The 18,613-nt window shown below is 43.2% G+C and overlaps 1 protein-coding gene across 1 annotated transcript in view; it reads left to right on the top strand.

Annotated features, from left to right (window-relative positions):
* The window catches only part of LOC308091253 (polyubiquitin-C-like), a 33,182-nt gene extending 19,077 nt beyond the window's left edge, over positions 1 to 14,105 (top strand). Inside the window, exon 10 of the mRNA XM_080436710.1 lies at positions 11,574 to 14,105. Within this exon, the coding sequence (XP_080292836.1) occupies positions 11,574 to 13,972 (2,399 nt within the window). The 3' untranslated portion in view covers positions 13,973 to 14,105. The remainder of the gene's footprint in view (positions 1 to 11,573) is intronic.
* Positions 14,106 to 18,613: the final 4,508 nt, after the last annotated feature.

The following is an 18,613-nucleotide window of genomic DNA, read 5'->3' on the forward strand; positions in this document are numbered from 1 at the left end:
CAAGCCAGCCTGCTGGACACAACTGACTGGTGAAGGTGACACCTACCGCTGGGTAGCACGCAAGAACGACTTCCCAAAGGGAGTGGATGCAGCCACGTTCAGTTGACCATGTCGCTGCTATGTAGATCTGTCAGAGACGCACCATTCCACAGCGCCAGGAGGCCACCACCCCACGGGTGGAGTGTGCCTGCACTCCAGGCGGCACTGGTACTCCCGCCTGCTTGTATGCCTGCTGGATCACTTCTGTGGGACAGTCTAGCCTTCCACAGTGGTCAACCCAAGCTCCTGCTTAAAGCACACAAGAGCTAGTCCCGCCATGTCCTGCTGTGGAGCCCAGCACACACTCAGTGAGAGGGGTGCTGGCTGCCACACTCATGCAGTAGAACCTGATAAATGTGGACAGCGTCGGTCAAGAGACCGTCGCACACATCTCAGATAAAGGGGCACCTTGTCATAAAGCCCATGAGGCAGCGAGGCCCCGTGTGGAATGCCTGTTGGGGCTGGCTTGCTTGCCCACCTATATGCCTGCTGGATTGTTTCACGACCCAATGAGGAAGCCCAGTCTTGGAGACCATTTGCCAAAGGCAGTTAGTGGACTCACCTCACTGATGGGCCCTGACAGGGCCCATCAGTGACTGCAACCCCGCTTCACCGTCCTGAGGAGGGTGGGAAGGGTGGAGCTCAATGGACTGACTGGCCTGTACTCCGATCAGGCCATCGTGTGGAATGCAAGGACTGATCCTAGCACCACCTAGGAAGCGGCAGCATCCCTCATGCACTGACAGGGACATTATTTTAACTACGAGGGGTAAGCACGCACATCCTAAAACAATTAATCGGGTGCTGGACAACAATATGTACAGGAAAGGAGGGGAAGTCCGCACACCGTTTTAAGCTCCCATGCATAGCAAGTGCTACCAAAGTGTTATTTATTTAGGCAACGTTTGACCGTAAATGGTCTTCATCAGGTCTGATACATGGCAAGGCATGTCAAATACAGGAGGAGAGGTTCGATACAATCAAAGGCATATGTGGTAATTAACCTACAAACACACCCACCAGATCTACAGGCTCAGGCTGAGTAGAGTGATGCCATACAGAGAGCTTGTAGATCTAGGGAAGAGCAAAGGGGGCGGTAACGCCAACAAAAAAGGAAATCATTTTTCCAAATAAGGGCATTCAGGGTGGACAGGTTAAAGGGCCAACACTAAAACGTTCATTTGCAATACATTACCATTCACGGCTACTGTAAATGGACACATGAAAATTTAAAGTACCTCTATAATAGAAAACGCCTAAAAAGTAACGACCACTAACAAAGTATGGGTGCAGCAGATGCAATGCAAAAAGTTAATAATAATAAAGAGCAGGGCCGGATCTAGGCATGGGCAAGGGGGGGCAATGCCCCCCCAAATGCCCTGACTGCCCCCCCAAAAAAAATCTTTAAATATTTTTTTTTTTTTTTTGAAAGTTACATTTATGTCATGATATGAAATGTGAGCTTACCATAATCAAAATAATCCTTAATCATATTCCATCATGTATCATTGCACAATTCAAATAATCCTCTGCCCTGATTTTCCATGGGCAGTGTTGCCAGATATTGCGAGAGAAAGAAGCCTAGGAAAACAAGCCCAAAAGAACAATAGGAAGCAGTAATACACAAACAGCCGAAAAAACTGGAAAAAAAATGAAATTATAGGTCTAACTGTGCCAAAATGCATAATTTCCTATGCATATTTTCCTACGCATTTGGGGGGTTTGGGGCCCCCGAAAACCCCCCAAATGGTTTTGGGCCCCCCCAAAAAAAATTGCGGCCAAAAGAATCACAGGAATGGCTTGACATCAAACTCTTCATTGAGCCCACAAGGAGACATATTATTGAGTGTGTATATATATAAAATGATTCTTATGCTAGTCTTGCCTATGTAAGCTAGCCCACACGGGCATTTGATGAGATAAACCACAAACGTGGTGGAGCATATGATCGCTCCCTGTATAGTTACTTCTTTACCACTGTGTGGATGTGTAAAAGATTTACATTTAGTGGTATATATCCACATTGTGCACAATTGGAACACTTGTAGTTACCAGGAGGAATGTCTGATAGGAAAGAAGAATTAGTGGGTGGTGTATAAGAGTGAACAAGTTGGTCCCTTGACCCTTAGATTGGGAGGGCGTCATTATTTTAGCTGACACAGTTAACAGCAAGAATCCTGTCTTTAAAGAAGCCATTGCAACAGTGTCCACAGGCTCAAATGGCTCATGCCACAAGGCAGAGAGTACCACCTCCCGTGGGGGGACTGCTGGCCTACCGTGCGAGGGACGAACCCTACAAGCACCCTTCGGAAACTGGGTAGTAAGGTCACACAACCTCCTGCCAGTTTCCGAGACCCAAAGCGGGCTGATTTCCATCTCCAGCCTTTTTATTCTCTTTTTATTTATTATATATATTTTTTTTTATTTTCACTGTTTGGACCGTGCTTAGAATGGGGAATTGTGCTTGAAACGTGAGATTGCCACAATGTATACAGCCTGCATTAACGAATCAAGGCAACAGGTACCCTAAGACATCCCCATGACACGGGACTCCCAGAGTGTCACTGGAGTGCTCCAAACGAACGTGCACGGATCCACAGCACAACAACACGATTATCTCGTGATGTAAAAGGAGCTTACTTCGTGGCTTCACACCGATAACCGTCAGCGGTATGCCCGTATAATGTGCTAATGACGGTTGAAAGGAATGTTCGACAGACCCCACGCGTTCTGTCTGTGTCACTGAGCCCAGATCCACAGACAGAACTACACCTGAACGCGGAAGCTGGCTGAGCCCGCCAGCAATACGCTCATACAGTAAGCCGAATGGACTGCGTCTGATTCCCAAGCTTGTTTGTTTACCTACAAACGAGCCGTGACAGCAACCCCTAGAGGAGGTACTCAACACCAGCTCTCTGGACTGCACCCTGCAGTGGATTAATTTGGCTGCCAACTCGTAAGTAGTTTACTCCAAAAAGTAACTTTCAAAAGACTCTGCTCTTTGATACTTTTGCTCTACACCTCTGCTAAGAAGACCCACGTGTTGGACTGCTCGGTGGAGATCATAAAAAAGAGTATTCACGCACACCTGGGCCTTATATACCCGTGGGTGCCAGTAGGACTGGTGTGTCTTCAGAATCAGAATCAGAATCAGAATCAGTTTTATTGTCACATCACAGGTTTACAAGGTAAAAAAGTGGGTGAAATTCTTTTTTGTACATCGTTCCCATCGCAACGTTAGTTTCCATAGAAAGAAGAGGGGGGGGGGAGAAGAAGAGGGTGGGGGGCAGGTGGGAAGGAGATCAAAAACAAGAGAGCAACAGAAGGCCAGACAAGTTATCTACATATTTACAAATTACCTGAGATAATAAATAAAACTAAAAAACTAAACTAAGGTGCCTGAGCATAGCAGCAATGTATTGTACTGTGCATGTTATACTTATACTGTGCATGATAGACAAAGGACGTTAGGGTGCTTAAGGAGCACAATAAACTTAAGCTGGCTCCAGACCAGACCGACTTTGGGCCGACTTGGCGTCGTATATAGTCGTCCAGTCGGTTAGGGGTCCGTCGGGTGGTCCGTCGGGACCTTTTCGGCCGACCCAGAGCCGACCGAACATGTTCAGTCGAATAATGACATGCCTTCACGGCCACAGTGGCCGTGGTGCCCCAGCTGCGCCCAGCAACTGATTTCACAGTTTTTCCTCTGGGCTTTGGTGCGCAACACAACCCTCGTTTAAGTGAATTGCTTTCACCTGCTGCTGCTGTGCGGAGTGTGCGCAACAGGGCATATCTCCGCCAAGCCAGGGTGACTTACCCAGGCCCATGAAATTCATATGCAGGTATAGTAGCCAATTAGAATGAAATCTGCAAAAACGGACTCATATACTGATACAGAACCATATATTGGCTATATATTATGGCTGTCGGGTGGAAATCTTGTATGTTCCTTTTTTATTATTATTTAAAAACAATTTAAAATCGTGAAAATAGCCAATCTACAAGCTGTAATTATTAATAATTAAGAAATACAATATTTTAAAGAGTGAAAAATCAACTAAAGTCATTATTAGTGCAAGTTCAATCACATTTCATTTGAATGAAAATAACTTGTGGGTAAAATACATTCTGTGAATCTATTTACTTGAGTAAAATAATTCAACATTTACTTGAGTAAAAGTACTAAAGTATTGGTATAAAAATGTACTTAAAGTACCCAAAGTAAAAGTACTAAAATGTTTGAAAATAGCAGATCTACCAGCTCAGAACGCGTGCATCGCAACACGTTGTGAGCTTGTAGATCTGCTATTTTCAAATAGCTTATAGGTATAAAATAGGGCTAAAGTGGTTAATGTATGTTTCATAATGATTTATATCTGCAAAGTAACTAAACTAAACATTTCAAATAATTGTTGTGGAGTAAAAGTATAGACAATTGGAAATACTCCAGTAAAGTAAAAGTACCTCAAAATTGTACTTAAGTACAGTACTTGAGTAAATGTACTAGTTACTTTACACCACTGCACGTCAGTGAAGAAAAAACGCTGGGAACATCCCTATGTACAAGTGACTTTGCAGGAAAACAAGCCCAAAGTCGCTTATAATAAGCAGACCTGGCAATGCTGGCAAGCTAATAGTCAAAAACAGCAGAGGGCGCTGTTTTTACTTTTTATTTCCCAGATTGGTCTGAAAGTTATAAATGAATTAGCACATGAATGGCCAGTCGGCTGACAGACTTAAATGCCAACTTTTGCCAACCAAATACCAGTCTGTTGCAGTCTGAAGTAGTCTGAAGTAGTCTGAAGTAGTCTGTTTGGTCTGGAGCCACCTTTAAAGAAATATCCACATCACAAGTGAGGTGGGGTCATTCCCCATACATATTAAATATGTTGGGTGGAGATATAGTCACGATACGCTAGAGAACTTTGTCCACACGAACGTTGGACCAATATCTAACCAAAACTTTGGTACAGATATGACAGTGGACCTGGGTGCTGCAAGTGCATAGCAGTGTTATAGCAGTGTTTAACACTTTAAATGGCCATACTTCGGTGACCATTGCTCTTATCAGTGCAAAATAGGACTAGCTTTGAAGGCTGTGTGCGGCGTGAAAATCGAATTATCTAAAATCCCAGTTGAAGAGAAGTTTGTACGCAAACAAATTAAGCCTCCATGAGCCAATAAATATTGCAGTTTTATGAAAATTATTCTACTGCCCCTAACTACATAAATTCAGTGTCATATTTTTTTCTTCGTATGGCAGTGTGGTAGAGAGTCATGCCAATAAGCGCTGAAACATATCTTCCTCCAATTGGCAAAGGGGGGTGCTATAGCAATTTAATGAAACTTGTTTACACATGTGCCATGACTAATGCCATGATTGAACACATTTGTCACGTTGACCAGTAAGCTCCACCCTTCCGCCATTTTGAGTAGTTTGAAAAACACTTGAATCTGTACTTCTTCTGGGATGTTTGAGCAATCTGTGTTAAATGTTCTACACACACTCTATGGACCATTATTTAATATCCAAGTTGAAGATAAAAAGATTAAAAAATTAAGCCTCCATGAGCCAATGAATATTGTAGAGGACATGGCTTCATAAAAAAACTGCTCGACAAGTGCTCCTTTCTCTCAATGCCAATTCTGGGCTTGCAGTAGCTCACTAAGTAGAGTGTCTACCTGTCAGTCAGAAGGTCCCTGGTTCAAATCTCGACTTATCCAGGTTTAATTTAAATTGCAACACAGAAATCATTACTTTTTTAATACTTTTTAAAGACAACATGAAATGACGTTTTGAAAGTATTTACTTGGCATGAAATTTTGAGTCATTGCAATTATGAGGATGTACAAAAGTAACTGGGTGTGGTAAAAGGCATGGAGATAGGAGGCAGTGCAGTCAGGCCAGCACAGCTGTGTGAAATATGTACAAAAATGTACGAAAATTCACCCAGACAAGGAATAGGTAGCCAGACAGAAAGGCCACAGAACCTTTACAGCTGGCCCACGCTGATTTAGCCGGTCCCATGAGAACCCCAAGCTTAGTAGGGCACAAATATGCACAGTCTTTTACAGACATCCAAAAGTGATGCAGTACAATCCACAGAGAGGTTTTTTAGACGGGTGACGTAGTCGCCCAGTCTCTTTAAACAAATTTAAAAGAATTCCAAGAATGCGGCTTTAGCCCCGCCCACCTATTTAGTTGTTTGGGAGTGAACGCCCACAATTCAACGTCACAGGCGCATTCCTTCCAAGGCAGCGAGAGAGGCAGTCGCATGTTTCTAGCAGAGAGGCGAACGGCCCTTTCTTAAGGAGTTTTTGCCAAGGGGGCGGGGGGGTGTTCTTTCATAACAGATAGGCTATACTCTTTAACCTTCGGTTTTAAAGTGAGGCCAATGCGTTGTAATTACGCTCCCAAATCCATATCGCCTGTGCTCTCATAGTTTAATGTTAACAGCCGATTGATACGTAACCAATCTCATGCGCAGCACTGCTGTTAAATACCAAAACACTCGCCCCAAAACACAGTCGCCCCGGGCAAATCCGGCGGTAGGCTATTCACCTGGCATTCAACGTAACCTCAGTAAACTAGCCTACTATGCCTAAACCTAACCTTATTTCTAAACGTAACCTCAGTAAAACGGTGCCAAAACCTAACCTTATTCCTAAACTTAACCTCAGTAAAACTATGCCTAACCCTAAACGTATTTCTAACCTTATCCTCAAGTAAAACGAATACAAGAAAATGGGGGCGAGTGTGTTTTGGGGCGAGTCTTCTGGAGGTTTTCTAGCAGGCGAAAAAAAAAAAGCCACCGGGAAGATTGGAAATTGGAACGTCGTCTGTGTGACTGTGGAGCATGTTTATGGATATAATCTGCGGGGACAGACGATATTATTTTCACCCGGTGCCAATTTCCTAAGTGATCCTGGGCGCTACACCAGCCCTACACCAGCACTACACCAGTCCCCCACAGTAGGGAGGCCAGGGCCGAGCTCATGCTTCCTTCAGGCATGAGAGCCAACTGACCTTCTTGTCACCTGACAGGGGAGAGTTTCCCTGGTTGGACGTAGCGCGTGGAAGGAACACGTTATTCCAACCAGTTCCCTTCCCCTCCATCAGGCGCCCCGGCTGTCATGGGGGAGGCGGTATAGCGACCAGGATTACTACATGTTTTTGTGAGGGTATTAACTACCCTAGGAGACACGGGGAGAACATGCAAACTCCACACAGAGTAGGCCCTTTCGCCAACCCCACCTAGGGTATGGGGGACAGACGATATTAAGTCGGCGAAATGTTCTCTGACTGTCTGCAACACAGCAGAATGCACACGACACAGTCTGTGATTACTCTGATGCGGCGGGGGGGAGCAGTGTGCTGACTGACACACATGGCTACCATGGTGATTTAAGCCATAAATGAGCTCCGGGTCCAGCACATGGGTATAATAAATTGGACAGTTTTAGGAAAGGTCTATATGTACTCACGTTGCCTGTTATTGTTCTATTAACGCGCTGCGTCATGTCGTGTCGAGAGCTTACAGATCTTTTGGGCATCATAAACAATGAGGCGCATGAGGCGTGCGCGCGCCACGGAGTAGCCTAACACTAACCCAAAAACATTACATTACATGGTCAACAACATACTAGACATGTAACTTGCTTGGAGCTTTTAATGCAGTGGTTCTCAACCTGTGGGTCGAGACCACAATGGAGCTCCCAACGCCTGGCGAGCTTGTAGATCTGCTATTTTCACAATATTTACAGCACGTATGGGTCTGAGACCCGGTCAGACCGGGTGTAGTACATTTGGATTATCCTCGGTTCGTTTCGGAACGGGTCCAGTTTTCCTCGGTCCCGTTTCGGGCCGGGTCCAGTAATTTAGAATGTTTTCTCGGTTCCGTTCGGACCGCTCCAATTATCCACGGGTCCGTTTCGGTTCGGATCCCATTTTTTGGACCCGTGCTACTTGCATCGTCTCCCTCGCGATTGAGATCATTTTGTTATTAACGAAAGCCTCTGCGCTTTATTAGCCCCCCCCCCCCCCCCCCCCCACACAAACACACACACACAACGCACGTACACATAACGTTTCTGGGTGTACTGCTTGCGTTTAAAACAAAGTCTGATTCACAACTTTTCACTGTTGATGCAGCTATTTGTCTGCTGCCCACAGAAGAGGGGCTATAGAGCTTACTTTATTCCTAAAATAGCAGACCTACAAGCTGACAACGCATCGTGGCTTGTAGGTCTGCTATGTTTTTAAACTACATGCCTCACCTCGCAAAAAAAAAAACTCCCACAGGCGTACAGGGACTGACCTGCTTCACACTGTCACCCGTCTACATATGACATCTTATGTCATACTTCCTTGTTACAGACTCAGCACCTTAAGACGTCTGCACCCTATTCATCTCACCAAAACTCCCTCTAACCCTCTGTGAAATGGGCAGACAAGCTGTGGAATTATGCTGTACAGGCAGCAGCCTACATAAGGAACAAGTGTTACAGTAGACGCACAAAGAAAACGCCATATGAGATGCTCACAGGCAAGAAACTAGATGTCCAAAGATGTTCAGAAATTTGGATCTGTGTGTTTTGCCTACACACAAGAGAAAGGGAAGTTAGATTCCAGATGTGAGCAGGGTATTTTTATTGGCCACGACAAACACAGCCCTGCTTATCTTGTGTACTATCCAGATACAGAGAAGGTCCAAAAACAAAGGTTGGTGTAATTCACAAACAAGACAGCAAAAGAAAAAGAAACACAGATACCTGGACCACACATTGAATGTCATGACAGAGAGGTACACCCCAGGGTCCTTGACAATGTTGATGAAAAAATGAGAAATGCATCAGGTCAAAGTGTTCAAGATGATGTTTATGAGGCTGAATGTGAACAGCCAAGCACTGAGAGTGAGGCTAGAAAGAACCCACCTAGATCTAGGAGAAAGCCAGTGTGTTTACAGGATTATGAGACTGAGGATACAGCAGACAAACTGGTATCCTGTGTAGACTCTTGTTATAGAGCAGTTTGTGACATACAGTACCACAAAATGACCAAGATGCCATAGGGTCAACCAAGTCACGGCAGTGGATAAATGCAATGAATGATGAAATGCAGTCACTTGAAGAGAATGACATTCAAAATCATCCAGTTGCCATCAGGCAAAAAGGCAGTGGGGGGGTAAATCGGGCTATATACTCTCAAAAGTGACACTGATGGGTCAGACAAATATTTAAGGCAAGATTAGTTGCCAAAGGTTACAGCCAAAAACAAGGTATTGAGGAAACATTCTCACAGCTGACATGACAACTGTAAAGGTCGTAACACGCGGCAAGCGTTTCACACGGGCGGTACCGCTCGGATCAGCGGTGATCGCGCCGCGATCACCGCTGTAGGTTGCCTCTCTCATGAAATGAGAGAGCTTCTTTCACTCAGACAGGCACAGTACCAGTACAGTAGCACCACAGGGTACTGTGCCTGTCTGAGTGAAAGAAGCTCTCTCATTTCATGAAAGACAAGAGAACAACCAACAGTTGTACTGTCTACTTGCGAGGCAGAATACATGGCAACAGCTACTCAGGGGTATTGATAAATATCAGTATGCTAAAACCAAGGTGTACGGTGACAACCAAGGAGCTATTTCACTAGCCAAGAACCCAGTAAACCGGCAACGGTGTTAACATGATGATATTAAATATCACTTCATACGAGAAACTGTGAATAGTGGGAGGATATGTTTGGTATATTGTCCTACTGACAACATGATTGCTGGTAAATAAGAACTGCCACTAAGCTATGTATTTGTTTACTTAAAGTGCAAGAAAAGCATGTAGTGTATGTGCCAATGTGTTTCTGTTTATTTTGTCAAGGCCAAAGAGGGAGATATTTTTTGTTTGTTTTATGTTATGTACCACTATAAGCTAAGTTTGAGTGGGGGTGTTAAATGTAGTAACATTATGTGCGCCCTTACTCATTGTGTCCTGTAGAGGGCAATGTTGCGTGCAGTGACGTCACTGACGCTACCTTTATACTGTAAAGTTGCTTGTAAATAATGGTAGTTGCGGTTGTGAGGTAGTTGCGGTTGTGACGTATATAGGTTTGAAGTGCTCATGTGACCTATAGTCGCTTCTTTTGGGCTTGTTTTCATAGACCTGGTTGCTTAATCCTCTTGCAAAATGTACGAGCAGATCTACAAGCTCTCAGCATGTCATGCTGCAAAGTGTTGTGGGCTTGTAGATCGGCTATTTTGATTTAAAAAAAAATTACATTCAAATCCCATGCCATCGAACAAAGCTTCAAAGCCAGAACCCCAGCTCAGGACCCCAACGGAAACAAGTCCGCAAGGACTTTTTTGGTCGGACCTTTTAGACAAAAGTATTATAAATGTAACAAACATAAATGTTCAATTAATCAATCAAAAGCTCCAAACTACTTGGGTCAGCTCTAAATATGTTTTTAAATGGCCATCGGCCTTCCGTATTCTCTAAATATACATACAAATAAAAAAAACACACCCAGTGTGAAGTGGGCGGTGTGGTCATCATAGTGGTCATCATAGTGATGGAAGCTCACTTCAAAAAAGAAATACATTTATTGAAAAGAATCTTTATTGGTCATCATAGTGATGGAAGCTCACTTCCAAAGAAAATTGATTTTTGGAAGTCCTTAATCTTATTTATAGGTTATTAATGTCATCATGTGTCTCGCTAGCCAATCACAGTGCTGAATAGAGTCAGCCAATAGAGTCAGCCAATCACAGTACAGCTAACTGGGCCAGCTGGGCCAATCACAGTGCAGGAAACTAATACTAATGAGATGTCCCAACCCCACTTATAGGGGCGGTTACACCGCCCAAAAAACACTAACGGCCACATTATAGTGTTTATACATAGTCTTTATTTTGTTTTATGTTAAACAACATCAACCTAATGGTTCTATGATTTAACATATTCCATCTCATCCATATGAGCACATTTTTACACAGACAATTCACTAATTAACTAACCCGGACAAGTGAATGGGAAATGTACTTGTCCGAAGGAAGGTTAATGTCAAGCCCTGACATTAACCTGTTCCGGCAGATGTTGTTGTGATTCAATACAGAGCGGCAGCACGGCCACATCTCTCCCGCCAGATAAAATAAATATGCCTATTGTAGGCTAAAGACAAACTCAGTTCTGTTCAATCTCCACCTCAACGCACTCCGCTTAACAGTCGAGTAAAACGGCATTTTAACACATTAAACACATTTGTTCTGTAAATCTTAATTAAACATATTTCAATTAGACAGTCATCAAAGGAAGCTAACGTCGGCGACAAGAATGAACTATTCAATATTATGAGACTGATTTTGAAACGTTATTTTATTTTGAAGTAACACGTATTGTCTCAAAGTTGGCTGAGTGGTATAATGTCAAAAGATTATTACCTGCACTGAATGGCACAGTTGTCAGAAGCACTTTTCATATGACTACAGTATATCATAGTTTTCCTGACCCCTCAATGCTTTTTTTTCCTTTTCTTCATACAGGTGCAAATATGCAGATCTATGTCAAGAGCCTCACTAGTGGCCAGATCTTCACATTTGAAGTCAAGCCAAACAACACCATTGAGAATGTGAAGGCCAGAATCTTTGACAAGGAAGGCATTCACCCTGACGAAGAGAGGCTGAAGTTTAAGGGCTGGGAACTGGAAGATGCCAAAACCCTGTCTGACTACAAGATTCGGACAGAATCCACCCTCCACCTGATACAGCGTCCGAGCGGAGGCGGAGGGGAGGTGCTCTTTGTCAAAGGCCTAATGGGAGACACCATCCATCTCTGTTATCAGTCAACCGACACCATTGCGAATGTGAAGGCCAAAGTCAAGGAGTGGAAAGGCATTCCCCCGGACCAGCAGAGGCTGATATTTGACTGTGAGGAACTGGAAGATACCAAAACCCTGTCTGACTACAACATTCAGACAGGATCCGTCCTCCTCACTGGAAAGACCATCAGCCTCGAGGTTGAGCCAAGCGACACTATTGAGAATGTGAAGGCCAAAATCCAGGACAAGGAAGGCACTCCCCCTCACCAGCAGAGGCTGATCTTTGCCAGCCAGCAACTGGAAGATGGCCGCACCCTGTCTGACTACAGCATTCAGGAAAAATCCACCCTGCACCTGGTGCTGTGCCTGAAGAGAGGCATGCAGATCTTTGTCAAAACCCTCACCAGAAAGATCATCCTCGAGGTTGAGCCAAGCGACACCATTCAGAATGTGAAGGCCAAAACCCAGAAGTGGGAAGGCATTCCCCCTGACCAGCAGATGCTGATCTTTGCCGGAAAGGTACTGGAAGATAACCGAATCCTGTCTCAACCACTCACTCACTACAACATTCAGACACTATCCACCCTCCACATGGCGCTGTATCTGAGAGGAGGATGGGAGGTGTTCTTTGTCACAACCCTCACCGGAGAGACCATCTATCTCTGTTATCAGTCAACCGACACCATTGAGAATGTGAAGGCCAAAATCCAGGAGTGGAAGGGCATTCCCCCGGACCAGCAGAGGCTGATATTTAACTGTGAGGAACTGGAAGATGCCAAAACCCTGTCTGACTACAACATTCAGAAAGGATCCACCCTCCTCACTGGAAAGACCATCAGCCTCGAGGTTAAGCCAAGCGACACCATTAAAAATGTGAAGGCCAAAATCCAGGACAAGGAAGGCATTTGCTGTCACAAGCAGATTCTGATCTTTGCCAGCCAGCAACTGAAAGATGGCCGCACCCTGTCTGACTACAACATTCAGGAAAAATCCACCCTCCACCTGGTGCTGTGTCTGACGGGAGTCATGGAGATCTTTGTCAAAACCTTCACAGGAAGGCCCATGGCCTTCGCCGTTGAGCCAAACGACACCACTGAGAATTTGAAGGCCAAAATCCAGGACAAGGAAGGCATTCCCCCTGACCTGCAGAGGCTGATATTTAACTGTGAGGAACTGAAAGATGGCCAAACCCTGTTTCACTACAACATTCAGAAAGGATCCACCCTCTACCTGGTGCTGAATCTGTGGGGAGGTGGTACGTGGATCTATGTCAACACCCTCACCGAAAAGAACATGAGCCTCACGGTTGAGCCAAGCGACACCATTGAGAATGTGAAGGCCAAAATCCAGGAGTGGAAGGGCATTCCCCCTGTCCAGCAGAGGCTGATATTTAACTGTGAGGAACTGGAAGATGCCAAAACCCTGTCTGACTACAACATTCAAACAGGATCCACCCTCCTCATTGGAAAGACCATCAGCCTCGAGGTTGAGCCAAGCGACACCATTGAGAATGTGAAGGCCAAAATCCAGGACAAGGAAGGCATTCCCCCTGACTGGCAGATGCTGATCTTTGCCAGCCAGCAACTGGAAGATGGCTGCACCCTGTCTGACTACAACATTCAAGAAAAATCCACCATCCACCTGGTGCTGTGTCTGACGGAGGACTTGCAGATCTTTGTCAAAACCCTCACCAGAAAGACCATCGCCCTCGCCTTTGATCCAAGCGACACCATTGAGAATGTGAAGGCCAAAATGCAGGTCAAGGAAGGTATTCCCCGTGACCAGCAGAGGCTGATCTTTGCCGGCAAGCAACTGGAAGATGACCAAACCCTGTCTGACTACAACATTCAGGATGAAGACACCCTCCACCTGGTGCTGTGTCTGACGGGAGGCGGTATGTGGATCTTTGTCAAAACCCTCACCGGAGAGACCATCCCGCTCGTGGTTGAGCCAAGCGACACTATTGAGAATGTGAAGGCCAAATTCCAGGACAAGGAAGGCACTCCCCCTGACCAGCAGATTCTGATCTGTGAACACCAGCGACTGGAAGATGGCAGAACCTTGTCTGACTACGACATTCAGGAAAATTCCACCCTCCTGGTATATCGTACTGGAGAACAGTAAATCATTCGAAACAAAGAGTCCGCCCTCCATCTTGTTGGGGAGGGCAGTAAAATTATTCCATAGTTTGAATTTTGTGAGGGGTTTTTTTTGATAAAAAATGTGTGCACGACTCAAAATAAAGAATTAAAATGTACTACTTATGTGCTTTTTTAAAAACATAATTGAACATGGTATTTGTTCTTTCTTTTTATTGTTGGTATGCTGTTGCAGGTGGTCTTAGATCCTGTAGCTTTTACATGAGGGACTCTGGGATATAGGCACGCTCCCGTCACTGAGCTAATCTGTACAGGGGCGCAGCCATGGGTGGGCCTGGGTGGGCCGTGGCCCACCCAGGCCCACAAATCATGATCACATATAAGAGACAGACATGGCTTTCAGGTCAGCCATTTCAACCCTGCTTCCCTTAACATTGGGTAACTTCGACCCCGTATGGCAGGGGTATTCAACTAGATTAGACAGGGGGCCAAAATTGTTAAATGAATTGAGGTCGGGGGCCACAGGCCTATGTAAACAAAAAAAAAATACAATTTTCATGGTTCATGGTTAACCGTTTAACCGGTAACTGTTAATACAGTTATAACCAGTTAATACCAAAGGTTAAATGGTTAATATATATGTTAAGTGGTGCCTGGAGGTGGTGCCATGTTTTGCAGTAAAACTATGATCTCAATTCTTCAATCAAAAATCTTGCAGTTTGATAACTGAGGCAATTATGTAGACTACTATGCATGATAATGCAGCATGGCAGATTAGTAAGGATACATTTCCTACCAGACAGAGTGGAGGATCCTCCCCAAAAATTCTGGAATACAGCTGCTTCCAATAATTAGGCTACATTGCACAAAAGTAGGTCAAATCAATTAAGCATGTGTCACTCCTCCAGCGCATGTCAGGACTGGGAAATGAATTGATAGTTGATAACAATACGATACTATTATTATTATTTTCCCAAAATTATCATCAACATTGACCATCATCTTCAGTTTAAAAGTACATAAACAAGTGGAGTAAGTTCTCATTATAAACCACATTGTTTCAGAGGACATATAGACACTAATAACAAATATAATATAAATTCTGACCCATAAAGATGAATGCCACTAATGTCATAGTCATATTCTTGTCATCTGGACTTTACCAACCAAGTGTAGCCTAGTTATTAACAACAGCTTTAACAAAATATCTATAAGCCAGAGAGGGTTGCTTGTAAAAAATAAATAAAAAAAACCTTTGGCTTTGATGCTATCTTAGACCTATAGACCCCTTAACAGACAACGTCACACTGATAAGAACCAGTATACACGCACAGGCCGGCACCAAATTCTGTCATGTCTCGCTAGGACGCGCCTCACTAGCCAACACACAAGAGGAGGTTGAATGAACTGAAACCATCGAAACCCCAAAACAACAGGTTGAGAATTGATTGCATGAAACAATCACCTGTGCGTCCAGTCTCAATGCTGGTAAACAAATAATTGGTCTATTTGACAGCAGAAGTTGGTTAGATGAGGAGATTTAGTAGGAGAGTACATAGCAGGTGTATCCTGTCCTTTGGGCAGGTGAAAGCAGATTACCACACAATAACACACAGGCACACGCGCACATATACAGTAGATTGCTTAGGGTGTGGGGGCAAGACTCTGCTGCAATACACACAGGCACATGCACACACGTGTGAGGCGCGAAGGCAGCCAGGGATACAGACACACACTCATATGGGAAAAGTACAAAATTACAAAACCACAGGGAGGTGAAGGAAAAGAATCTTGACTGTAATGAAGCAGAGTGGCAGATGTAATGCTGGACATGATGAAAATTATAATCATTTGAATAATGTAATTTAATCCACAGTATTGATCATGCTGAAGTATGAAACTAACTAAAATATATGTGTACAACATCTGTTCATGAACTGGAGATGTCATCTGTGATCTGATGCTTATATGAGTGATGTAATTACTTGTTTATTGTAATAGGAATGTGTAATTAATTATGACTGATTGTTTGATGTTAACAAAGGACATCTGCATTTCAGTTTGGTTAATACATTACCCTTTAGAGTGATGATGGGAGAACTAGACTAAAGGTCAGTCCAAAACTAGACATGGGGTCAGCCCAAAAAGTTTGACAAACAACAATTGAGGAACCAAATTGGGGGAATGCCAAAAAAACACAATTTGGACATATGAAAATTAAGACATGTAAAAATAAAGACATGTAAAAATAAAGACATGTAAAAATTGAGACATGTAATGTTGTAATTTACAGCGGAGTAAGAGTATAAATAGTCTGAGAGTCCCATAAGCAAATGGGACTCCCAGGTACCAGCAATTACACATGCATCTGGCTATGATAGGACTGCACAGGGACGCCATGGGTGTATACTCTCAGCCCGCATAGCAGTGGCTCCATCTAGTCAGTGGAGTTCAAACTAGCCAAGACATGCTGAACCAAATTGAAGAGAGTCCCCGATTTATCACTTTTTGATCAATCGTTAAGAGGCAGAACAGCGACTGATAGAGTTGGTCTCCTAAACTTTAAAGGGTAATGAGCTTTATTTTCATGATTCTGATCAAACATAACTATTTGAAGTTGAATCAGTTACATGCATCATATGTAAGTAGGACATAGGTGCTCTGAAGAATTTGATTCATTTCATCATTTATAATTTGGCTGTTATATTGAATTTGTACTGATTATTAATTATGCTTACTTCTTATTTTTCTGTATCGCATTTCCTATAATAAATGAACCTGCAGTTAAAGAAAGTTGTAATTATTTAACTATATCACCAAGATGGACTGAGGTCCACTATCGGGTATTTATACTGTGATTTGTAAAAACGTGGACTTCATAGTTAATGCTTATAATTGAAAATGGGTGTGGCCTCATGATGGAAATGTCTGTCAGCGAGCTGGAGTGAGTATCTTATGACATAGGCTTAAGTGCATTTCTCTGTGTGGATTTGTATTAATACACTATACTAGGAATATGACCTGTTGGACAGAGAACCTATACGGGATGAATGTATATTAATTTTCACATATCTACGACGTAAATTACCCGCTCGACAAAGTCCAGAATGTTTGGTGATAAGTGCCATTTCAGTAAGTACTGAGATACCAGATGATTAGTCTCCAGGCATTAACTCAAGTAAGCTTACTGGAGAGTAGGCTATTCTATTAAATGTTATTTAAATGATTACCTTTACATCTTTGTGAGCACTCATGCACATATATATAATGCATATATACATATATAATATATATATATATATACATATACATACATACGTTAGAATAGGACCCTGTTATTGTGCGGCACCAGTCGGCCAGCCCCGCAATAACACTAAGTGGAAAACAGGAAGTGGGAAAAAGAGGAAGTGTAGTTCCACACGTGTCAGATGCAAGCAGCAACCACAGATCTGCATGAGAATCTCCTTCTGCTGGAAACTTTATTCAACATTTTGTTCAACTTCTTTTTCTTTGACTCTTGTCTGTGATACGTCAAGTCTTAAGGTTAGATATTTTCTCTGTTTTGACTGATTAAAAGCACATGTGATAAAGACAGACTTGGGCCTATGCCATCGGTGTGCCGTAGCCTATGTGTCACTCACCAGGAAACCCCTTTTTATTGCCTATTACAACATCATATTTTGGTGACTGACAAGCATACATACTCATCCAGTTTTACCACATCACTTAAACAGACTTTCTCGTGTCTTAAACATTGTTTGTAGTTTATTTATTATGTTAACATGACATACAGTATGGGTCATATTGCTCTATTGAGAGAAGCATGTGCACATATTCATGTTGTTACATGTAGCCTATACAACACCGATAAAATGGCACATTCTGTGGTTTCACTTGAAGTAAAAGATTAGACAAAAAGTTGTTTAGTTGACAATTGAAAAACTGTAGACAGTGAAAGTGTTTAAGTGACACATCTGTCACTTCTGGAACATTCCCGTGAATGTAGATGAGTACATACTGCCATCTAGAGGCAAATCAGCATGACATTTAATGCCAGCACATAATATGCAACCTAGAATAACACAATGTGGATTTTTGGTGGTAGAATATAGGCTACTGGTGTTGATGTGAATGGGACACAATGAAGCCTCAAAACTAAGCTACTGTCGCCTTTTAAATTATTTATAAAAGAATACTGAATTTCACCTCACAATTTTTTTATTTAATTTATCTTCCCCTATAAGCATCTAAGCCCCTTTTCTACACCACTTACCAGACATTCAGCATGTACAGCATGTATTTATGTATGTATACGGTACATGCAGTTGTATGCACATACAGTACAAGCTGATTAGTACATACAGTATATATATAAACACATGCATAGGTATGTACAGTATGTATTTGTATTTGTAGTGTGTGTGTGTGTGTGTGTGTGTGTGTGTGTGTGTGTGTGTGTGTGTGTGTGTGCGTGTGCGCACGCGTGTGCGTGTGCGCTCGCGAGCGCGGGCGTGCATTGGTGTGTTTTACATGATTTCCACAGGTGAATGTCAGTCCTCCTGGACTACAATGGACTACACTTCATTAAAACAGGATGTGGGTCCATAAAACTACAATATTAATATTCTCTTCCCAGTTCATTCTCAATCCCTTTAGATATAACATG

The sequence above is a fragment of the Gymnoscopelus braueri genome, assembly GCF_963280865.1.
Source record: "Gymnoscopelus braueri genome assembly, chromosome: 9".
In the NCBI taxonomy this organism is placed as follows: domain Eukaryota; kingdom Metazoa; phylum Chordata; class Actinopteri; order Myctophiformes; family Myctophidae; genus Gymnoscopelus; species Gymnoscopelus braueri.